This window comes from Amblyomma maculatum, chromosome 3 (genome assembly GCF_055883805.1).
Source record: "Amblyomma maculatum isolate TAMU_Amacu chromosome 3, ASM5588380v1, whole genome shotgun sequence".
Taxonomy (NCBI): Eukaryota; Metazoa; Arthropoda; class Arachnida; order Ixodida; family Ixodidae; genus Amblyomma; species Amblyomma maculatum.
Genome location: NC_139346.1, coordinates 188,544,489 through 188,570,045, shown reverse-complemented (window position 1 = coordinate 188,570,045; position 25,557 = coordinate 188,544,489). Strand labels below are relative to the sequence as shown.

Below are 25,557 nucleotides of genomic sequence, written 5' to 3'. Positions count from 1 at the left end.
CGCTGCAACCATCATTTTTCTGTAAAAAAAAAAACCTGACAAATTTGTTTGGACAACGGCTAACCTCTGCATAATTTAGAAATAACCACTTCACTGTCAGAAAAAGCTGGCTTGCAGTTTTGCCAAAACGCGTGGTCTCTCCACTTTTGCACATGGGTGCACATGGTTTGCCTATATAGGGTATCTCAGCTAACATGAACCAAGATTTTTAAAAATATGGTAAGCTCTAGCACATTGAAAACAATTCAGAGCTGTTCAGAGTTGCCTATGCTAACCTCTAGTATTTCTTTAGTTCACCAAAGTTAATTAATTAGGGAAGACTAAATAACTATTTTTGTAATTATTGGCTTGAGAGAAAAAGTGTCAGTGCAAAAGTTGTAGATCTTCTCGAAAAACAAGTACCTATGTTATTTCCATCAAACTAGCGTTTACGCAAGGTGATATTTTTACTAGCCAAAAACGACGCCTAGCACAAAAACAAATTCCTAGTGACTGCGGCATCACTTAAAGCCCCGAGTCACGCCAGAGATAACAAAATCAGCTTTTCTGGGCCGTGCTCTCTACGATGAAGTTGGTTGTATGCTGGAGAATGATTTAAAGTAACAGCTGGTCACATGACAGCATTTTTTGAAGGCCTATAAATAGGGCGGCGTAAGTCTTAGTGTGATGGAAACAATGTAGCTACCCGTTTTGAGAAGATCTATAACTTTTGCTCAGACATTTTTTCTCTCAAGCCAATAATTACAAAAATAGTTATTTAGTCTTCCCTAATTAATTAACTTTGGTGAACTAAAGAAGTACTAGAGGTTAGCATATGCAACTCTGAACCACTCCGAACTGGTTTCACTGTGCTAGGGCTAACTATTTTTAAAAATCTTGGTCTAAGTTAGCTGGGAATGTGTCTGTCTGGAATGAAACCAAGTTGATGTCTAGTGTTCGTGGTGTCCGTCTCTCTCCTGTTCTTGTCTTTAGCACTAGTTACCATGTGCCTTGAATCTAAACATTTTTTTCCTTTCACTTGCAAATAAAATGCTCCCAGAAATCCCATGAACAATGGACCGAATTCAAGCATGCTAGAGCTTCTGAATGTGCGTAAAAGATATTGAAAAGTGCTCAGACAGGTGAGCCCTTGTAAGAGGTCCTGGCGCCAGACTTCAAAGTGAGCACCAAGCCACTGTGGCATGTTACTGTGGCACTGTGGCATGTTACAGCCAATCATTTGCAGGAGGTGTGACTAGCTCAAACTAATGACAAGCTCACAAGTTCCAGATTGCAACAATAGTCAAATAAAAGCACTGTGGAATCCTGGTTATGCTAATGTAAGGGGAAAAAAAAAGAAAGTTTGATTTGTGAGACAGAAGCCCACAGGGCTAAATCAAAATAAATTCTGCAGTGGGAAGTTTTAGAACTGAATGTCAGGGACATTACACATGGGCAGTTCTACATTTTCCCAGTGTCGAAAAATGGCTGTCAGTCAGATTCAGCCACGTGAGCTCACACACAAATGCTGTAGCCGATGAGCCACGGCAGCAGTTCAGTGACCAATGGAGTACTAGGCTCCAGAATGAAGCTAAAGTAACTTGAAACAGCCAGAAATTATTTTAATTATTTTGGTCCAGAGACCCAAGCCATGAGCTAATGGCAGATTACAGCTTGTGAGAAAATGGCTTATGTGCAAGCACATTCATTGCATTCTGTCTTTTGTAATGAAAGCTGCAGCCTAAGACATTTTTGCGTCCCATATAGTCACAGCATGCAGATCTCAAGAAACAAAACTTAGCCCTGGTATTACCAAGTGTACACATATGCTCCAGCCCACAGGGTAGCCATTACCACGCAAGTAGAGTTTGTAGCTCACTTCCTTCTCATGAAATGCAAACTACCTGCCTAATGCTCATGCACAGCAAACATGTACAATCATCGCCACTGAATTCCACTATGTACACGTGCACCACCTCTCAAAATTTCAGTCTAATGAACTTTTTGCAGGGCCAAGCAGATATGGAGTCTCATAGGGATTCAATTGCAGCTGCTGCTTTCCACTTGCCACCAGCTTAAAAGATACCACAGCAGGCACGCAGCAAAGGGCAACTTTTCATTTGCTTCTGTGTCCACTTTTACATGCATGGAAAATTAAATTAGAGCACTCATGTCTGAGCCTCAATCTTCAGCAATGAAGCTGCAGTGCGGTTTTAGCACAGGCACCTACAGATCACAAAGAACTGTGACGAAAGGTGCAGATGTGTCAGTGCAGCTCAATAAAACTAAACAAATATCACAGCCCAGAATTCCCAACATCACATGTCAGTCTACAAATAAATATGCACCTTCCCAAAAGAGTGAATAAGTACTTGATAGCAGAATGAATGAATTCAACAAGAACTTTAGGCACTCACTGTCTCTTGCTGCTGCTTTGATGCCTTCGTCGTGGCAGCTGCACGGAACTTGGTTGGGCGAGTACTTCCGCCGGTACCCTTGGCACCTTGCAAGGTATCAGTACTCGGAGGTTTCGGCTTCACTGGAACTGCTTCACAGATCTTGATCAGCTCTGAGAGCTAAGGAAAAAGTAAACAAAGAGAAAATGTAAGTCGAAGCAAACACATCAATGAATGTGGTTTAATCACATTATCTCAACACCGGGATGCTTCCAGTAACAAAACAAGCAATGCTCACAAAGAATGAATAGGCATGGAATGGTAAATATTGCAGGAAAGAATAATGAATCTTGCACGTTTACTTTAAAAAAAATACAGCCTCAAAACAAGTGATGCTGCACACAGAATGGATAAAAGAGACTAAAGAAATCTGCATTACCGTTCAAAAATGAAGTAGAAACTGAGTCTGCAAGGCACTTGTGCCTGTGTAGTTTTTGAGTCTTTTCAGCTAGGATCAAGCACAAGTATACTAACACATTGGCGAAAAATAACAGACGCACGAACAGCAGATAAGACATGAAAGGAAGGAGTAAGTGTTTTTTTTTTTTGTTTTCTTTTTCTGTCCTATCAATGCCTCTTTTTCCCCCTTCCTTTTTAATGCATAAGGATTGCTATCCACATTCTTGGATTTTGCAGGGAAAGCCATCAAGCCGCCTTTGAGCAACTGCGCGAAAAAAAAGAAAAAAGTGGCCTCTAGTGGGTTTCAAATTCAGGCCGAGGCAACAAGTTCAGCTTCGCTGGTCACTGCGCTAGACCACTGCACCAACTTGGTAACCAGTTTCTTCATGTGCCAAGCTGCCAGTCTTTCACGCTGTGCTTCAGATGTCATCAGCTTCATCATCTTCATCGCCTCTAACACATTTGTACTAAGGACATTAATTAGCTATCCTTCATTCTAATAAAAGCCTAAAGCGACCATTAAATACCTGGCTAAACATAGGAAGACATGGCAAGCAAATCTAAACAAAGCCACTTAGCTAAACGAACGCTCAGTGATATCCCTGCACGTATAACTGCACTTATCCAAGCTAAATTGTTGCTTAATTTTTGCCCCATGTACTGCATTTATGCAATTGTAAGAATACCTGTTCTTACTTCTTGATGTGAAAATCTGATATAGGGAAGAGGGTAGACAAAATCTGAACAAAACCAAGTTGAGACAAAAGAGATATATGGTATGCCGTGACACGGTTACAATCTTATGTCTAATCGATGACTCTTCCCATGGTATAGAACTGTAGACTTACAATCGTGCAAATTTAGTAGCTCGCACCATTTTTTTCATCATTATGAATCAGCACCAACTAGTAGCCCAAACTTCTGCACTGTAGGTATATTATCGGTTAAAGGCATTATCTGCTTTACAATTCTGCCTTTTTTTTCCAACACCTGCTTCACAATATCACTTTCTTTCCTTTGCACAAAATTCAGATTGCTCTCTGCAATTAACAATATCTGCAACCTTCAAGCCCTCACCGATTCGCCACTAGAAGTGTTGGTCCCTGGCGGTTCAGCTACCATTGGAGCAACTCTGAGACCAGGTGAAGTGCATGGAGACTCAGGTGTGAAGAGTGGTTCCTGTCCCGGCGCAGGCCCACGCACATCCTGCAGCCCCGAAACCATGTGTGTTGGTGCAAGTACAGAACTGAACAGTATTCAGCTAAAGCTGGTGCTAAATCCTGGCAAAAATTAAATCCATTCGCAGCTTGGAATGCAAGTCAAGCCAAGAGCCAAATTGTGGTGTCTAGTGCTATCTGCTCAGCTCTCAGTGCACAGAGATTATAATGTTGCTCGTAATTCAGTCATTCTGCTGTAGAAAGATAACAGAGTTCATTTATCATATATAGGAGCTGCATGCTCTAAATGCTCAATGATGTAATATTAAGTTGAAACCACAACTGGCTCCCTGGAGATGCATTACAACTTATATGAGCACGACAGAACAAGGTACAAGTTTTTATGTTAACCAATCTGTGAACAGGTTGGTTGACATGAAATGCGAACCAGTGTTTAGGCAGCCCTGAAAATGTCCCACATGCTGGTGGGTAGTCAATATTTGAAAACAGCATTTCTAGGAACGCATCCAACTGAGAAGCTTTCTGAACACATCCTCAGTGCTTTTCCATCCTCACTATTAAATATTACTTTTCTTTTGTAGAAAAAAAAAAACAAGAAATTGTCTGTTGTCTAGGTTCGGTATAGGAAAACATTCTGTGGCCTCCTCCACATTGGAAGCACTGATGGAATAGTTTTGAGGAGCAAGGGATGTCTTCCTTAGCTTTTTTTTAGCACAAAAGTGGCACTTTACATCTGCTGTTAAATTACTCACTGCTCTTCCAAACCTTGAAATTTTGAAACAGAAGTGCCAGGGACCACAATGAACAAACTCTCATTCCTCAAGCTAAAAATGGACTGTTTCCATCTGAATAAGCATCGGCATGCATTAATTTATTCTTAGTACGCTAGGATAGAAGGCTTAATGAGCAAAATGCTCACATGTACAGAACCATGTGAGCATGCCACATTGCCATAGTTTCCTATCTCAGACACGAAACAAATTTTTTCTGCACCAATGAATTTTTTTTTTAACCTAAAAGCATTAAAGGCTCTGTTCTTCAGAAAGCTCAGTTTCAGCACTGTGAGAAAAAATCACAACCATGACACCGGCAGGTGGTACGTAGTTGGCAGGTGACACGGCCATTCACTGACTCGTCATCGGGTTGCGACATTGCGAGACCACATAAGAGGGCAGAGTTGGCAAGAGGTGTGTCAACTCTGGTTTTTCCTTTGAGATGGTAGGGTGAGAGCAGAATCCAGCCTTTCAACACCCTTGGATCTTCAGTTAGGCCCGCCACCTCAAAGCCACACAGGTACAGTAGCGATCAAAAGTGGTATACAACACTCAGACAGTGACAGAGCTCTGGAAAACTGCATAGAAATGCCATCTAGCTACAGCGTAAGGGACAGCAGCTGTGACAGATGCTTGTGGAGCAAATGGGAAACTGCCACTCTTGTCCCGATCTTAGATAGCTGTTGCTAGATAAAGTTGGCATGCAGTTTTTTAGAGCTCCGCCACCAGCTGAGTGTTGTATACCACTTTTGCGCACGACTGTACATTATAGTTTGACTTGGTTAATGCGGAGCATTATGTCTATGTTGGTGGTCTTTCATGTAACGCGCTACATAGCTTATGACTGTATGCTAACAAGTATACGTGAGGTAACAGAGGCACAAATTAAAGTATTAGCGATTAAGAGAGTGGCAAAGGGCATATACACAAGAGGATCAGCAAGAACAATTAATTGCCAATGGGAGCCATTAATCCTATCGAGTTATACCCTTAAAAGTGAAGCTTAAGTGTTCTGACTTTTTTTTTTTTTAATTTTGTCCACTGCAACTTCCAAGTGCTAGACTCAGGCCTTGGGTCCACTTTAGCAAGCAGCTGCCTCTTCAGGATGGTTATACAGTTGTTTGAACTAGCCAGCCCCACAGCACCAGTTAACCAACACCCTAGTCACATGCATTACACTACCAAAAATCAATGTCCTATGTTACACAGTAGTCCAAACTTCGGTACTGCCTACTACACACCTTTAAAAAATGATATAAGCCAACAGTCACTGATCATGCTCCATGTCGCACTTGTGATAACACAGGACATCCTATGTCTGCCACTATAGATGAAGAAAACAAACCTAAGGAATATGAGGCATTCGGTCTGAGATGCGTACAAAGGGAGCCAACAGTCACTGTGGCCAAAAAAAGCATACAGGGTTGGTCAACGCTAAGTAATAACATAATTATGGAGGTAATTGATATGAAAGTAGAAGGAAAGAGTAACTATTGTGGGATCTGAACCCACCTAAATTTCTCATCTGATGTACTAGCTGAGTTATGGCAACAGCTGTTCAATCTTCCACCTTCTTGGGTGTCTATACTGCATGCAACCTATCCTTGAGAACGTAGATTCATCTGTGTCACCCTTATCCACAGTGGTGGATGTGAAATGTCCTTTGTTACCATGACTGTCACGCAAATGCCCCCATTAGATCACATTATATGGCACTTTCAGCAGCATAGGACACTATGTCCACCGCTATGGATGAGGGCAGCGCTGATGAAAACTCAAAGAAAGGTTAAATGCAAATATACATAAGAAAGCCCATTTAACTTCTATTCAATGCTCAGTAAGTTAAGCATTGAATGAAAAATTTGGAGATAGGTTTTTACTCAACCAGTGGCATATGGTTTTTTTTTCTACATTCCAATCAGTTATATTCATGATACATTGGTATTTGATGCCCCCCCCCCCCCCCCCCCCAACACAGGAAAAAAAAAATATATATATATATCATGCTTTCTTCGGCATCAGTGACTAGGTAGTGGTAAACACTCTGCTGAATGTTTTAATCAATGTTGCATAATTTCTGCAATGTCAGAGTGAAAGTTGACTTAGTAAAAGCACCTTCACAACGCTGCATATAAGTGGTATATAGGTGGAGTCTCTTCAATGCTCCAGGTCTTTAGAACTATTGTTACATATACCTTAGTTAAAGCACAGTCTGCAGATCTAGCTGAGTAAGTGTGATATCAGACAATATCACACACTCAGGTACCATCTTTGCCAAAGGTAACTGAGCAGCCCAGCCAGCTGGCGGAGCAGGCGCGGGGCCGAGCAGCGGCGTGGCGGTCTCCAACGGTGGCCGCTGCTCCCCGGCTGTGAGTGTAATGGCGCATTCGGTTGAGGGGACAAGAGCAGAGGCGCCAAGCATTGCAGAGCAGTACAGAAGCACGCTGAGCGAGGGTGTAACTGTCCTCCCACGAGAACGCTCTCCGAGTGTCAAGAGCAGCGTGCACACGACCACGTGACCGCACTTCTCCCCCGCATTCTCTGCCTGCCCGCAGTGGCGGCAGGTGCAACCCGAGGAGAGGCCAACGCTCCATGAAGAACTGCTTGTTTTGTATGCCTTTGTTTCCACAGCATGGAGATTTGCCTCCTTTGGCCCTTTCGATGCCTGCAGCAACTCTCCAACATGCATACACCACCTGAGCAATGCTTTCCGCTCCTGGCGCAAATTCACTTGATTCCGAAGAGTTCGCCGAGCGCCGACGCTTTGCAGCTGCCATTTTGAGCATCGCAGATTCCAGAGAAAAAAATAGATGGTGCGGATGTGAAGCTTTATGCCATGTGACTTCTACACTCGCTTTAGACGAGAGAGCAGCCGGGAGTGCACTCGGGTGCTCTCAGCGGAGGAAAAGCCCTCCTCCTCTACTACTGGAAGCCAATGATTCTACTCCTGCTCTCCCACTGGAGTGCACCTGCTTGTCTGAGAGCACTTTCGAAGTGCTCTTAAGTGCACCTGCTCTCCCACTCAAATTCGCCATAAGCTTGCCGACGCAGGGCTGCTCCTTCGTTATTTTTCATGGGATGATAAAATGTAAGCAGTTAGCATGTGCGGCGTACGATTTCGTGCTTTTCGAGCGCTGTGCTAGCAATGGAGGGCACTATGCACAGCAAAATTTGTTCAATGCTCATTTTTGACCGGCGCCATAAAGCTCCGCTTTCGTTGGAATACCTTGCGCGTTGAATGCCAGCACACAGCTTGTAGTTGCCTTTCTCTCGCTGGGAATATTAGCACAGTGAGATAGGGCACAAATACCGAAACCTCGGTCTGGTTTTTTACGCAATTTCTAGCCTTCAATGGCGACGCTTCCTTGAGCTAGAAAGAAACTAAAAAACAAAGCAATATTTTCCGCCGTTTCAAATGCGGCTATTCCTGTCTGTAATGTGGCGAATCAACAAAGTCGCATCTGCCGCAGCTTGCTAACGCACTGAAGTGCGTAACAGTTTTTGCGATTGCAACGCGAAAATGAATGCTGAAAAATTTGAGCAGAGATTGCAACTTCCTGTAAATGTTCCCAAGCATGATCCCCCAAGAACACCTTGCTATTACGAAGGTTGCCTACGAAGCTTTTCTTCTACTCGTATTGAAACTCTCTCAGCAGCTTCACCCTGTTGTGGGCAGGGTGTTCAGCAAGAGCGAGTCACAGGTTTGAGAGCTTGATCTTGCTTTACACTTGAAGGTTCCATTCCAGCATCTTATTAACTAAGTTACTGATGCCACCACTCTGCTAGCGGGCACTGAACTGCCAATCAAGTAATAGCGAGTAACACAAAAAAGCAGTTTGCAGTTAAAATACCGCGTGGCAGGTTCCAGAACATCTTCATTTCCAGAACATATTGCTGATAGGGTGGTTACATGGTGTTCCCAAAAAAAAAACAAAAAAAAAAAACAACAAAAAAAAAAAAAAACGGTCGCACTTATTGAGAAAATGGCCGACATATGTTTGAGGTGTGAGAATAACATTTTTATGCTGTTCGCTGAAACGAAGAGATTGGCCGGAGGTTAATGCACAAACATAATTACCAATGCAAAAAACATTACGCACGTTTTGTGCGTTATCAAATAGCGCGAAATACGGTATGTAGCAAGAAGGCCACTTGAAAGGGCTGCAAATGTTTTATTTTTCTTTCCTGCAACTTAACGAAGCGTCACAAGATACGCCTAGAACTGCAGCAAAAAGCACATAACGTTTTCAAAATCCATTCCCTTCCTTACTTTTTAGACAATCCATACGAGCAGAATAGCATGTACTAATTGCCCATTCATTGCAACTACTGGAGCACTGTACTGATATTAAACGCAAAGGCATTCCAACGAAGAGAGAAGCTTCACAGCGCCAGCCAAAAAGGAATTTGTTGAGTGAGTGATCCCTATTCGAAGCACAGCGCATTGAAGGTGCCAAAACAGATGCCGCCTATGGTACTCGCTTACTTTTTATCATCCCAAGAAGGAGAGTGAGGGGGCATGCTTATGTCTGCCAGCTTACACTCGCCGCCGGAGAGCAGCAGCCAGTGACGGCGATGGTAGCACCGCAGCGTGGCCACTTGCGTGCTCCGCCGGCCGGCGGGGCTGCTCGGTTACTTTTGGCAAAGACTATACACAGGAACAAGATACTCTTATGCTCCCATTCAAAGTTTAGGTAAACTGACACAGTGCTATTCATGATGCCATCATTCAGGATTTGCTACTAATAAGTTAGCAGCAAGAATAAGAGCTGCTCACTGCAAAAGGCCTTGCAGCAATTCTTGTGAATTACAGGAAAAGAATGTTTTTCAACCATGCCAAAATTCTGATCGAGACGCAATGCATTCAGTGTCAATGCTTTGGCAAACACTATAGAAGCAGCCCACACAAAAAAAACCTTAAACTTAGTATGCAGCAAGCATTCCTTACTGGAACATTCAGCATTGCTCATAGCAGAATGTAATTTCTGTCAACGTCATGTTTCGGTTGGCCTGCGTATGAAGATCATTAATAAAAAGACTAGCGCATATAACACAGACACAGGAGAAGACAGGACGAGCACTAAACATTAACTGAGGATTTACTTACAATAAAGGTACATAAAAGCACTTTGGTGGTGCATGTGCAGACTAGCCAAAACCAATAATCAAAACCTAATCAAAATGTGGCAAACTGTTCTTTAGGTACACTTTCTTTTTCGGACAAGGTACGAACAACTGCACAAACAACTTATCGTTAAAACAAATGTAGGTGGATGAAAGGTAACACTTAACTAAGGCTACAAAATTATTTACCAAAACCCCACTATACTAGTTTGAAATTTGACAGCACCCCCGCCTTCAATTTGCTGTTTTACTGTGTCTAATAGCTTTGTTTAAGGAATAGAATAAAATAGCTCCTCAACATTAACTGAGAAGGCAAAGTTAGCTCCTCAGGCACCATCCTGCTAATTCAAAAATTCAATCACATTCTTTGAATTGTTCATGCGAAAGTATCAGAAAAAGAAGCCTGGCAAGGCCTGGTATCGAAATACCTACAAAAGCATCTAAGCCAACTAGACTTGGAAGACCCGTTTCGCATGAGCAATTCAAAAGATGTGATTGAATGTTTGAGTTAGCAGGATGGTGCCTTAGGAGCTAACTTTGCCTTCTCAGTGGAGTGTGGAGTGGAGTGGAATGGAATGGAGCGGAGTGGAATGGAGAGTGGAGTTGAGTTTTGCAAGAAATAAGTGTATGTTGCAATTGAACACTGTTTTTCTGCACTATCGCGCCCCCTCCAATAATTCGGCACTTAGTTATTTTTAAATTTTCTCTGAGCTGTGAAATACAGCTGTGAAATAATTCACGCAATTCTCCAATCCTCTTGTCCTGGTAAGTTACGAAGATAGTTTTTCTTGTTTATCTTTAATTCACTATAGTTACAGTGAGCCCTGTTGCTTTAGCAGTTATATGTGCAGATAATTCTGTGAGAGGTAGGCCTAAAGGTCTAGCATCTTACATCAAATACCAGACCATCATTTGTTTGCATTTACTTTAGAGACAACAACAGAAAGGCAAAGGAAAGGAAGATTTACATCCATAACAAAAAGTTACTGCCATCTCCCTGCAACTTCAAAGTTCCTTTAATAACAAAGGGCAATAATCAACAAGGCATTATCTGCAGAGCTCTTTCAACCAGAAAAATGAAACAACAATCTGTTAAGCTGACTGGCGATTGATATTTCTCAAGTATGTGTGCACACAAAGATGAAAGTAAAACAGCTTGCTCAAGTGTTTTGCAATTACTGCTGGACAGACGCTTCATTACGAGCAGCCTTCAAGGCTTTTACTCTGCCTTACACACACTCAACAATCCTAATAAAAGAAGCTAGTCTAGCTGGCAGCGAACTCTATATTCTGCTCTTCTCACCGATTTGTCTCTCAACATGCTGCTTGAAGGAGCATCCGCAGGCACAGGTGAAATCGACGATAATGCTTGGGCCGGAGTGCTTGGGTGCAGAGATGGAATGTGCAGCGATGAAGGCCCTTCCCGTTTCGGCATGTCCTTTGGCACATCTTGCAGTGCCACAGAAACAGATTTGTGTCCCGTCTGAACAGGCGTTGAAGCCTAGGCAAAACATAAGATGATATTTTGCAGCAAGACAATTGGCACAAACTAAACGTGCCTGCACTCAACAAATTTCCATATGCACCATTTAGAAACTGAACTCTGTAGCAAAAAACCCAGTTCAATCAGACAAAAAATTCAATGGAACCATTTTTTTCTGTGCACTGGAACCAAATATCTACAACCCCGTACAGATGGCGCATGCAAGTGGCAGCTGTCTATGTAAAATATGGGCAATACTGTACAACTCCGACGACCTTTGGCACAATGCTGTACATTTTGGCTGTCTTATTACACTGGTGGGAAAAATAGCCGGATATATAGTTTCCTGTTTACTAAGACATGATTTGATTCTATGAGGAACTAGTATCATGCTGCTTGCATTCACTACTGAAAACACACCTTGTGGCCAGTGGTCATCCCTGAACTGGCAGTGCTGCCAACTCTCTTCAAGAACTTGATCTCATCTTTGGCATCTTGTAGCAGTTGCTCAAGGCGCTCATGGTTCACTGCTTCAGCATCCTTTGTTGTGATCACTTCGCTTTTTAAATTACGAATGTCTTTTTGCAGCTTCAGCACCTCTGCCTTGAGTTGCACATTCTACATTTCAGAAAGGAGAAAGTGAAACCTCCTCACCAAAGGCTTTGCGAACAAGCACAGCTGACAAACAGTGAGCTCCTTCCTGCATCAAACACTGCAGGTGGGAGCTGCTATATGCATAAAGAGTATCAGAGGACAGGCTCAAACAATGCAAGCTTTTCACATCTGTCCAGGTCTGTACCTTCACCTTTGAATAGTTTGACAAAATCAAGCTGCTGCTGCTACAACTCTCTAACACAGCAGGAAAGGATAAGGGTTGCCACAACTTGACTACCCCACTCCACACACAAATGGATGCACCCCTTCTTAACATGCATGTCTTTGAAAGCTCAGGTCCACCTATATAATAGTCCTTTCCAATGGTACATGATTATGGAAGTTTTTTGAAACATGCTACCACCAATGGCAACAAAGAATGAGGAAAAGCTCCCTCAGAAGAAAGTCTGTCAAACACATATGTCTCAATGAGGCAAAAGTACACAAAAATAATAAGCAGTATCCCAAGAAAAGTAGTGATGATCAAGAAGGGGGAAGCCAAAATATATAAAAAAATTCTTTGTTCAAGCCATAGCAAAAGCACAACAGTAAAAATCACATTCAAATAGCTTGGTGTATAACACAGCATGCAATACAAACAAGCTTGCTTACCTCAGCCTTAAGTCTGGTTGATGCCTGGTCATTGCCTTTGGAAAGCTGTGCATCGCAACAGACAGCATACAGAGCTCAGCTATCAAGATAAGAAATGTCACCTAATAATGCCACTCACCTTCTGTGCCTCTGTCGTCGTTGAAGCCAAAGTGGCCTCGAGACAGCAGATTTTCTGCACAAAAAGGTCAGACTTAACAGCGTGCAGTTCGCCTGCTTGAACCATCAAAAACCCTGCTGTAAAGTGGCGAGCAGGCTTGCGTTAGTTGCGCATTCAAGAGGTGTTCTGCAGTTTAAGGGAAGCAATGTGTACTTTGAAGTAGGCAATGAGCGTCATGGGAAATTCTTGTGCTTAAGAGCAGGTGCAAATCAAACAGCTGCTGTGCTGAGAATTCACATTATTTTTTGCATGACACACTACTCTGCCGCTCTCGACACCTACACCTGTGCACTGAAAGAGCTGATATGCATAAAGTCTGCATAAACTGTTTTAGAATGCCCTGTCCAACATTATGCAATGTGCTTTGACATTTAAGCTTTGCTGAAAATAAATTTTATATTAATTGGATGTAGTTATGCACAACATTTTAAAGAGTGACAAAATCCCAGGGATGACAAGCTTGCAGTTTGAACATCATTAACATATATCCAAAACTCATGGCAGCCTCGATGCTCGGCCTCAGACATGATATTTTACTCAAGGTTTTACGGCTGCTTTTGTTTATACGTTCCTTCATTAGGAGTCATATTTGAAAGTGTATGGTGCATTTTCAGATATCACTGTTGCCGTCTACAAACAGCATTATGCAGGTATGAACATATATCTCCAGATTATACCTGAAAGATCTGATGGTGAACGCAAACGAGTTATCTTTGCACACCAACAGAGCACATTCCCAAATGGGTATGCTATGTCTTGCAATGTTTTGACAGTCTCTTTTCAAAGGCAGTTTATGCTGCAACTCCATCTCTAATGCAATTTCAGTTATAAAGTGCACTGCCTGACATACGCACACACACAGAATGACTCCACTGATCCAAGAAGACAGGCAGCCATAGGGCACTATGAAGTCTCAACAAGCTGCATGAAGTAAGCTTCGAACATTCTTGTAACTCCGCAAATACTTATCAAAATGTTTGCTAGACTGGTGAGTGATGTATATCACCTCAATAAATGCCTATTTTGTTAAAAATATTAAGCAATAAATAACTGAAAAGGAAGACTGCTGATGCACAGGCGTGACAGTTTTGTGCCAGTATGAGAGGTCCGCTACTCAAAATAACAAACATTTAATCTTTCTTTTCCCTTTTACTTTTATTACCATCTTTTGTAATCTGATTTGCCTGTCTTCTTTTCTGCATGCTTTCAGTTAAGATCCCCTTCCCCCAGTGCAGGGTAGCAAACCGGTTGCTTTTACTGGTTAACCTCCCTGCCTTTCCTCATCTTCCTCCTCCTTGTCCTCGAACTGTACTTTCAACTTACAATCGTACCAGCATTGGTCCTTAAGATGACGATGAAGTACCTTTGCAAGACAAACTGAACCACCTTTGCAGACTGCGAGGTTCAAAACTGGGTTTGGGCCCACCGCGGAAGAGGGGCACAGCAGGGTGTGCGGAGCTTCTCCCAAGTGCGCACCCCTAGAAAAGCCGAGCGTCAGGCCGAGGGACGCTTGTACCCATTTTTACCAGTGGGTGTTCGGCGGTGGGTTTCGAACTAACCACCTCCCGCAGCCGAGGAGGAGGAGGAGGAAGATGAGGAGGAAGATGAGGAGGAAAGGCAGGGAGGTTAACCGGTAAAGGAACTGGTTTGCTACCCTGCACTGGGGGAAAGGGATTAGAGCGCCCGCAGCAAAGACGGGCGCTTTAACCACTAGGCCACGGCTGCGGTTGTGGAGCTGCATTTGGGGCTGTTGGGGAGCGTCCGTGCGGTCGATGCTCCAACTATACCGTGCATTATTTATGGGATTTCTTCGGTACAACTTACCTGCACTTGGAAATATCAAGAAAACCAACTTCTACAGAGCATTCAAACTCAATCTTTGCGAACCTGCCTGGGATTGCCGAAATGTGCCTCTACGGCTGCTACCATTTTGATTGCTCAGCAGCATGCCATATCTGCCTACCTAACAGTTGACACCCTGAGGGAACATTTCCGACACATCACCCGGGTTCCCTGTCACCATTTGGCCAGTCTTCCTATTACCAGGCCGCGTACATCGTTTACAGAGGCCGTTGATGCGCATCGCGCTATTTTGCTGTCCCAGTTTACATCCGCATCTAGACCGTCCTCTCCACTATGGAGCCTGCATAAACCACATGTGCTTCTTTCAATACCCGGAATCAGAAAGAAGGTCGAGCTATCGCTGACAAAACTAAAACAAATCACTCTTGAATACTTCTATGAGCACCATGCAAATTGTTTGCACGTCTACACCGATGGTTCAGTGAATGCTGTGAGTTCTTCAGGCTCCATTATCATACCCTCAATTAATACAGAAACAAAAGTTAGGACAATTCACCAGACTTCTTCAACAGCTGCAGAGCTAACCGCTCTTCATGTTGCAATTAGGCATATCAGTCAGCAGAGCCCCCAGCGGAGGTCTATTTTCACAGATTAAAAAGCAGCCCTGCAAGCCTTAAAAGCGGCTCTTCGCCGTGGAGCCCAGGAACAACTTGTTGCGGAAATACGACAAATTCATCACTGTGCAAATAATGGAGGACATGACATCATCTTCCAATGGCTTCCAGGACACAGCGGTATAGCGGGCAATTTTCGGGCGGACGAGGTTGCACGAACAGCCCACCAAGACGGCGATTGTGTGTTGATTCCCTTTTCCAGGGCAGACGCAGCGGGCAGGCTTCGCACTTGCGCGGGAACATACACTCTCCTTGTGAAATTCTGGCCAGTTTGCGAAGTGCCGCTTAAAATCCCTGGACCCTGACCTGAAGCTCCCCCTTCCACCTGGCCTACCCCGACACGAATAAACTTTGCTGTGCCGCCTGTGGGTTGGTGTAGCATTCACAAACTCGTATTCTTTTATGATAGGCATGGCAAACAGCCCTTCATGTACAAACTGTGGATGCGACGAGTCTATAGGCCATTATCTTTGTGAGTGCCTGATATAAAGCAAGGAAAGAGTGTCTGTGCCGTACACTGGAGCATCTAGATGGACGCCCATTGACTGAAATTAAGATTTTAGGTCCCTGGCCACGGCGATCGTCTGCGGTGAAGGCCTCCCAGGCACTGCTCTGCTTTATGAAAAGCACAGGCCTAATCGAAAGACTGAGTTTTCTGTTATGTTGTGACGTGATGTGATGTGGCATGTCTGTAATGCGTCTGTACTACCTTCAACCATCCCTCTCTCACAACTTTTATATCCACTCACCCCCTTCCCCCAGTGCAGGGTAGCAAACCGGTTGCTTTTACGGGTTAACCTCCCTGCCTTTCCTCCTCATCTTCCTCCTCCTCCTTGAAGATGAACTTCTTTCCTTGTGAAATGCATCATTATCCAGTGTTTGCGACATAACTTCGCAATAACCTGATTATCAAGAGTGGCACTCGGCATAGCTGACCAGAACATGCTTTTAGTGGAGGTTTTAGCCTAAAAACTAGCTTTTCTGAATAAAACTGAACTAAACTGACATTGTGCAAGTGCATTAAAGGTAGTCACTGGTACAGTAAGCTATCGTTAATTTAGCCTTCAAGGAATCTGAGAAAAATGTGTTTTCGAATATAACTGGAAGTTCGAATTACCAAATGAATCTTAAAAATGTGCCGAAAACTATTTGCATCACCATGATTTTATCTGAACACCTCCTTGGTGTCTGAATTTGTGACGAAACTACACGACGATAGTTTTTCCTGCTTTAAGTTAAATGCAGTGCTTTGCATACATTGTTGACGATAACGTAATATTGCTCCAAAATTGGGCAGTCCTCTGCTAACCTTTTTGCAGTGAGATACAGTTGCAGTGGTTTCTTATTACAAATGGCCCTATCCCAATTTTAGGATGCTTCACCAACAATCTAGGTAGCGAGGCATTTTGGTGAAGCATGCAGTACGGTGAAATTGCGCGTGACTAGCATACAGTTTCAGCGTACTGTAAGTAGCAGCACGTGTGGGATATATGCGGAGATGTTAGAATGCTATGATGCCATCCCAAAATAAACGTAAGAGATCAGTGACGCACCAATCATTGTTCGAAAGGGTGTGGCAGGCCAAAGCACGTGCCTGATCGCAGCTAGCCACGGGATGGCATGAAATTAGGGAAAATGAAACCGAAACTATTCAGAAAGGGTGAATTATTGACTGTCATCATGTCTGTCATAGCATACACAAAGTGCGTTGATACCACAGTATTCAGTTTCTGGGAGGTCTATTTTGGTTATCGTGGCTGCGTGAGTCGTAACTCGACGCAATATCAGGTCCGAATCAACCAGTGTGAGCTCATCCACGCCCAAATTAAAGAGCCTCCAACACCATGGGCTTACAGTGCGTTGGCCAGGACAATGGTTCTATTCTCAATTATTCAAATTTCTGAACTAATGAGATTTTACACTGCAGAAGTAAAACCTCGTTACAAGAGACACTCAAGGGACCCGAAAAACATCTCTTGTAAGCAATGTCTCCTGTAACCAAAAATTCTAAAATCACTGTGTTGATCAGTTTACTGCACATCAGTATAAAAATACATTCACATGCATTAACAGGAAATTGTTCAGGAAAGCTTAAAGAAGTTATTCCTACTAGTATGTATTTTTGTGAGTGCAGAGTGTATTCCTTCCCAAATTTTGGAGGTAAAGCACTTCACTTTGCAAGCCTTCCTGTTGTCTAATACCTTTGAGACCCTCTTACAAGCTCGTCACCCTCAGATGCTTGCAAGCTCGTCACCCTCAGATGATTCACAAGGAGAAAGACATCAGGATTCTAAGCTTTCATCTTGTGATCAAATTTTAACAGTGAAAAGTTAAAAATGCTGGATGTCATTCATGCATTTTGATTTGCTTCGTAGGTAACAGTAATGCGATGCCGTTTTGACTTTCTAATCATGGGGAAGCACTCCTCAGTTCCTGACATACGCAAGAAAAAGGACACTGATATGGAATAGAATTTAGCTAACGGAATCTGAAGTGTATCATGTACGAGTTGGTACGTTCCAGATGCATTGCATGAGCACACCTGGGTTGTCTTGTAAATAGCGAAGAATTTACTCCAGGGACCTGAAAAAGTTTTCCTTAGTAACCAAGTGTCTCTTGTAACCATGTCTCTTGTATGCAATGTTGTTAACATGGCAGACATAGGAAAACCAACCAAACCATTTTCAAATGTCTCTTATAACCAAGTGTCTCTTGTAACAGTGTCTCTTGTAACGAGATTTAACCTAACAGCATACAGTAATTAGCGTACAGTCATAAGCTGCCACACTACATAAAAGGCCACCAGACGGATATAAAACACAGCGTACAGTAATTAGCGGACAGTCATAAGCTGCCACACTACATGAAAGGCCACCAGACGGATAAACTCTGTTTAACCAAGCCGTGCCTGCATGGCCTGAGGGTAGCATGTCTGACTCAGAATTTAAAAATCCTGGGTTCGATTCCCATCTCTCCCTTCCACCTGAAAGAAGTTACAGAAGTTGAAAGGAATATGCAGTCTTGTAACATCATGCAACACAATAACCCAGCCATATCAGCCGCTTTCTAACACCTGTCAGTAGCGTGCTCGTTATTTTTCCCTCACAATGCCGACAATGCCAACGACAATGCCAACGACAATGCCAACGACAATGCCAACGACAATGCCAACGACAATGCCAACGACAATGCTTACACTGAATTTTCTGCAAGGTGAGCCCTTTGATGCTTTCGCTTTACTAACACTCTGAATGTTTTCGTGTTTAAGCTATTCATCCATGCTGCAGGGAGCAACAAGTTTCCTGTAATTTAAGCACAGGCACATCACTGGCATTTTTAGCAGATGCTTATTGCTTTAGATTCCATTTGATTTTTAATACAAAACACACAAGAAATATTTAGCTGCTGAAATGTGCCACACATAATTAACATATTATGCATGCAACGATATATGGCCTGACACGGGCCTGTTCAAGAAGTGCAATGACTTGCACCCATGGGTCATATTCGAAAGTTCTATGCTGCTCTGCAAAGCGCTTCATCCTGGCATCTAGCTTTGGGGTAAGATAGACTGCAGTTTTTTCAACTTATTAACATGATAGCCTCAATGAACAGAAACAGCATATATGCAATGAACTCCAAGGGGAGCTGCAGATCAGAGCCGAGGGAGGAGCTTAAAGGGGGGGGGGGCTTGTCATTACATTTTGTGAAGCTTGGAATATTCTTAGTACTACCAGCTTGTATCCTCTTGACAGTGCTATTAAACTTGTTACCAGTATAAAAACTACGGATGTGCTGCTGTAGTTCAAGGTAAAAATAAAGCCCATGCAGTGAGAAGTTAATTTACGACACAGGAGGGTACTGTAGTAAAATAAATCATGTGTAAAACAAATGTTCGACACTCATATAAAAATGTAATGAAATGTAAAATGTAAAACATGTAAAAATGTAAAGCAAATCATGAGTGTAAAACAAAAGTGTAAAAAGAAGTGTGTGTTTCATTTGATAGTCATTAATGTTTGACTTCCACCACACCACCTCCTACAGCCAGAGTTGTTCTTTAGGACAACATATCCCCACAGCATATGGGAAGCACTAATAATGTGCACTCGTTACGTATCTCATGCAGAGGGGAGTAATGTCATTCTGGCTCAGAAGAACATAGCAGTGTGCAGGCATTCTAGCACCAATATATTCGTAACTTATTGAAATAAGTGCAATGATAACATTTCCAATGTCTTGGCAACATATGAAAATAGTGCATGATAGTCACGTTTGCTTTGCTGTCTGGAACCTGAATCATTTAAGTGTGGCTGAAGAAAACATTTACTAGAACAGACTGAGCAATCCAACTGAGCTTCCCATTCACGCAAAACACAAGTTCAAAGTGCTTCATGAAGCTTTCAGCATAGTGTGATTAGCACAAGAAAGGAGCAAGAGCACAACACTCACAACTGAAATTTTAGTCAAGTGACACTGTTTATAAACGCACAGCTGCTACCATGTTATAGAAGAGAAAAGGAAAAGAACCGGGCCTGCACATTCGAAACTGACCATGTTTAGGTTCCCTGTTTTTCTGATGTATGAACTGCTATTAGTATAAGACACACCTCAAGGAAAATTTTACTTGTTATGCTGAGATGCGTATAATATTTTGCTCTTTTTTGACTGTATATCTTGCATCAAGCAGTATGCTTCATGATGCTTCTGAACCAAATATTTTGCTTTAATGCATTGTAAAGGACTGCTTTTGAACTGAGTAAGCTTCCTGAAAAGTTTTCATATATGGCTATCCAGGCAGCTTTCTCTGACAAGTTCGCCAGCATGAGGCAAGTTTAAGTGTCCATCATAAATTTTTGTAAGGCATACCTCTGATGCATTCCTTCAAAATTAGAATAAGGTGCTATACGACGGGGATATTCTCTTTCTACTAGCCTAGAAAAAATAGCGTGCTGTACAAAAGTTCACTTAGTCAGTACTGAGCACTAGCAACATTAGCTACAAAGTATGAATGCTCGCAAATGGAATTTCGGCATTTACTGTAAAAAGAGAACATTATAGCCATTGAAAAGCACCCTGAATTTTATACATGACATGCAATGCAAACTTTGCATATGCACGTCCATCTGCACATCTTACAGGTGGGAGTTCTTCACAAACTTTCATTTTTTCACACCCTTTGTAAATGCAGCGAAAGTGACACTTGTTCACGTATTGCAAGTCATTCACATAAATGCTCTCCAACTGCAAAGCTTTCTTAAAGACTAATCAACTTTTGGCACAGATTTTATGAAAAGACTCCGTGCAACTGACATGAGCAAAGAGTGGGAAGAACTTACCTTTTGCAGTGCCTCCTTGTCCTTCTTGTTTCCCTTGAGCTGTATAAGAATGATAAAATTCCCTCAGGCTACATGGCAGCTACGCATGCTTCAAATGACAAGAGCGGACTTCAGAGGTTCATATGGCATTTACTCTAAGCCAAATAGGTTTATCCGAGCAAGACAACTATAATGCAACCAAGAATGCAGAAGTCCGGTTTTGCTTGAGAAGCTAACCAGATTCCTGTGTCATGCTAAGAAGCAGTGGAAGCTTAAGCAGGAGGCTAAGTTTGCATTGGTTTGTTTTCGTCGGTCCATATGTCACATTCTAAACTCACCTTATTATAGTGTCACTGCACTCTACCCCAAGGCAAACATAATATGCAGCTAAAAAAAAGCTGAATAGCTGATGCAAGAGCTCACAGATACAGAATTCTAGAAAATAGCACACCTCTTCGTTAAGCTTTTTCACCTGCTCCTCCAGGGCATGGCATGTGTTTTCCATTGCATTCAGCTGACTGCCATGTTCCTGCAGAATGCCAAGACAGAAAAGGCAAGACTTTCACGGCAAGAAAAGCATGTGTAATAATGTCACAGTTAATTAACAGCCATTCGTTTTATGTGTGCAATCTATGCTCAATTTACGAATGACTCAAAGCAAAACATTACATACAACTCCTGCTGCCTGAAAGTTCATGCAAACCAATAAAGCCAGAAACTTTTCACTGACTCTGTTGCTCTTGATAAGAGCTTCATTCTCAAGGCAGATGCGGCCCATTGCAGCGTTCAGCACATCCACCTCCCGCTGAGAGGTTTTCAGCTGAAAATTAAACCATTAACATTTCTGAGAAGTAGTCTACATAGCCAAACGCAGCAAATACACTTGATTACTACTACATGAAAGACACATCACAAACAAGGCCAAAACAGCTAATGAACACACCTTTACAGTTAAAAGCGCTGTCTGAATGTCTTTACATCAGCTCCCTTTTAGGCAATTTGGATTGCAGAGATGAGAATAAAGTAGATAAGCCTGGCAAACGCTTCTGCTTGCTCCTAAGAATAGATTTCCATCACCGCTGAGCATGATTAAATAATGCGTACAGAATCATCCCAGCACTGGGTAGCAATGACTGAGTTGAAAAATAGGAAGAAAATACAGCAGATTCTGTGATACACCGTGAAATCTCGTGACAATTCTCACGGGGACTGAAACCTAAACGCATTAACTGAAAATCATATTACACGGGAATAAAACATACTTGGCCCAGAATTAACTTGCATTTATTGCCGCAATTTCAATAACCTGTCATTCTGCCCTTGACTCTTTGCTTTCCAATATCCAGAAGCAAGCTTTTCTAAGACTTGTAGAAATGAGTAGCGGTTTCATTGCTTTGCTCTGCACCCACAACAAAGCAGTAATGGGTGTCTGAAACTTTTCTCTACAGCCAACTTTGCTGCAGCATGTTTGTCACCCTCACTAGAGATCTCGTGAGAAGATAAATACGGGGAGATGTTATTGGCACACAACATCTTGACAGGCTGCCAATAAGGTAGTACATCAGCGCTACTGCAACAGCAAAGGCACAAGAGGGACCCACTAGTAGAAGTAAAAAAAAGAATTCTCAACAGCAAAAGCAGGAGGGGAGGAATTCTTTATGCAAGCAAATGGTACTGAGCATAGGCCACATGAGTTAGTTACTGCAGTTAATGAGGCTACTACACCCCACCCCCCACTTCTTTCTAGCAGTTTATCGCTGCCTCTTGGAGGAAAATTCGAAACCATACGAGTTATCATACATTTTTGCTTTCGTATTGTCCCACATGAAAATATCAGATTAGCTGCACCAAAATTCACTGATTTTATGGGACATCAAGAGGAAACAAAAAAAGTAATATGCCAAAAAATGCATTAAGGAAAATCGTATCAGTGAGATTTCCCTACTTTCTTTAGATTCGATGATGAAAAAAAAAAAAAAAAAAAAGGAAAGGGCCCATTATTCAAGAAAAATGTAAGATCCAAAACTACACAGGTTTCGTAAAATATGACTTAACGGGTATACTAAAGGCCTTTTCAGGCTCTGCTGTTTACTGAAAAGCCACAGTGCTCCTTGCCACACAAGTCTGAAAAGGCTCCCTCGAGCATGTAAACCTGTATTCGCATTTGTGTTCTCCTTACTACAAAACAAACTTCGCCACCTATTCAACAATGGCAAACAAGAGAGCAGCTGGAACCTTTTCACTGCCACTTAATGTGTAATGTTTTGCCCCATACATACAAGTACCTGCAGCACCTGAATGGCACTCTTGCAGGGGAGGGGGGGGGGGGTCATTGTAGGAAACAATATGCCTTAAATGAACGTGTAACGGAACGCAAAACAAAACAGTTAACTGTTTGCCATCCAAATTTAACGACTCTTAAAAGTAAGGAAGTAACACAATACACAACGCCGAAAAGTCAGCTCGAGCAACGGTCTTTAAGGTACCGTTGTGTAAGCATTCAGAACACAGTAAACAGAAAGGGTACACAATTGCTTGAAGCTAATGTTGGCCAAAAAAAAGCTAAATGGGATGATATGAATCTACGGCTAACTGTGCGACAAAAAAAAAATTGAAACGTTTCACATTCACCAATGATCTTGGGAATCCCATACCAGTGCGTGGAAGTACATATGGAGAAAAAATGAGCTATGGCAGACATCAGCCCTACAGCATGTTTCAAGAACCTTCAGCAGTCGGGAAGTCACTCTGTAGCAATTAACTGCCAACGTGCCACCATTCTAGGTCTCACAGAAAGCAAAGCGCAAAAAGACAACAAAGGACGAGGTGAGGACAGGACGAGCAGTCTATTCTAGGTCTGTTCACACATGCTCATGAATTAACATCCCCTTTAGAATGTTCCACCCCACTGAAACCATACACCATGAAGAAGCAGCCTCAGTGGATGACTGCAGCTTCTGCTTATGCTGTGCGCACGAAGGGTCATCGCAATCAAATTCTAGTGCACCCTTTATTTGCTTCTGAACATATAGTATGATTGAATACGATAAAATTATGAACATGCTCTTTAGAAAATAGAACCAGAAATATATTAACAAAAAGAACAATAACTCAAGGACCATATTCACTGATCAAACTTTTAGCATACAAGTTTGCAAATAGTATCCAGAAACCACTGTACAATGACTAAAACCAGTAATGTATCCCTGAAGTACATGCAGCATGCAATTAGTACTAATTGAAACATGTAACTATGTATACAAACACAGCTTTGAAGCCATCAACAGCACTTTGAGCTCTTGCTGTCATCAGGACAGCAGGCTTTTCATGATATTGCTTCTAAACCAATTTCGAACGCAAATCAAAATGCATAAGCAACCAGAAATACTAAATACACTCCCATAAACGCTAGGCATGCAAAGGATGACTTACCTCAGCCATAATTTCATCACCACAAGCCACCTGCACTCCTTGATCAGCCTGAAAACGGGGACACTTTCAATGCTCATAATTCTTGCAATAAGAAGCCATAAATTGTGTCAAAGTCACTGCAACAACAGTCACATCGTGAAAGAAATTAACGTGCAGCTATACTATGTACCTCTCCTCTGAAAGTCCAAGAAATGAAGTCTGCTGCTGACATGACTACAAATCCCAATTATCATCGTCATCAGCCGGACTATACCCATTGCAGGGCGAAGGCCTCTCCCTGTGCTAGCTGCATCCACTTGACCCCTGCGAACTTCTTAAACCTCATCCGCCCACCTAGCATTCTGCCGCCCCCCGCTAAGCTTTCCTTCTCTTGGAAAGAATGCAGAAGAGAATAAAATAGCAAGCATCATTTCCATAGAAACATACATATGTCATCTTTATGTACGCTTATTTTTCTGTACTTGTAAAACCACATGCATGCATACACAGCTTATAAATGGTATGCATTCTAAAATAAGCTTCATAGGTGATAAACGCTCCAAGACCATTTGCAAAGTTCTTTCTGCATCTTATTTGCTCTGCCTGATAAACTCTAATGTGTGCGACTAACTTTTCCATAATAGTGTCCTTCAGCTGCATGAATAACGTCAGGCAAAGTCTCTCCACACCAGCAGCAATTGAGGAGCAAAAAAAAAAAAAACATAACGGGATATCCTTTTTGCCCCAACAAAAAAATGATTATCATCCTCACTTCAATATAACACAGACAAAGCTATGCCTCGCTGGTGTTGAATTAAGTCCAGAAAATGTGGTAGAAAAAAATTAGTTGTTTTGGATGAAACATTATGCAGAGCACAAAAAGCTGCAGACATAAAAACAAGTCAGCTAGAGTTTTGCCGAAAATCAAAGTGCCCGTCCTTAAAAAGCATGCAGAGCACAAAATGTGGTGTGTTTTGCCCTCCTCTCTTGCCCTGACTTTCGCATTGTAACTATATGGAACAAAAGAGACTCTGGCTATGAAATGCCGTAGTGGAGGACATTGGAAATTCTGACTACCTCAGGTTCTTTAACGCGCACTGACATCACACAGCACACGAGCGCTATAGCTTTTTGCCTCTACCGAAAAGCGGCCGCCGAGTCTGGGATTTCGATCCCGCATCCTTGGGACAGTAGTTTAGAGCCCTAACCAGTACGCCCCTCCGGCGAGTGGAGCAAAATGTGAAACATGGGATGAGAACAAAAGTTCTCAACTTTGACAATTACAAAAGAAAAATGAAAGAAACTAACAAGTATTTAGCTTCAATTTGCTTCAAATCTATAAGCTGACTTCTTTACATGGATATTTTTGCTACCCCACATGAAAGGTTCAATAATGCAATTTGTCAACCACATTCCGGACATCAGTTACAAATGAATTTTAAAAGGTTCTGCGTGTCCACAGCCGCCAGTCATGGACAACAATTTCTGCAACCATATCACATAACAATCAACTTGTTTAAGAATATCTTTCAATAA

At 42.4% G+C, this 25,557-nt stretch overlaps 1 protein-coding gene across 8 annotated transcripts in view; it reads right to left on the bottom strand.

Annotated features, from left to right (window-relative positions):
- Positions 1-25,557, bottom strand: part of LOC146197217 (uncharacterized) — a 129,869-nt gene that overhangs the window by 5,340 nt on the left and 98,972 nt on the right. For 5 of the 8 annotated variants that reach the window (XM_084599009.1, XM_084599010.1, XM_084599014.1 and 2 more), the window contains 10 exons: positions 24,043-24,090; positions 21,341-21,430; positions 21,062-21,139; positions 20,632-20,670; positions 12,777-12,830; positions 12,659-12,703; positions 11,813-12,010; positions 11,213-11,410; positions 3,912-4,040; positions 2,397-2,555 (listed from right to left, as the gene is read on the bottom strand). In XM_084599009.1, coding sequence (XP_084455135.1) covers positions 2,397-2,555; positions 3,912-4,040; positions 11,213-11,410; positions 11,813-12,010; positions 12,659-12,703; positions 12,777-12,830; positions 20,632-20,670; positions 21,062-21,139; positions 21,341-21,430; positions 24,043-24,090 — 1,038 coding nt within the window. The remainder of the gene's footprint in view (positions 1-2,396; positions 2,556-3,911; positions 4,041-11,212; positions 11,411-11,812; positions 12,011-12,658; positions 12,704-12,776; positions 12,831-20,631; positions 20,671-21,061; positions 21,140-21,340; positions 21,431-24,042; positions 24,091-25,557) is intronic. The other 3 variants (XM_084599013.1, XM_084599011.1, XM_084599012.1) reach the window with 3 other exon arrangements.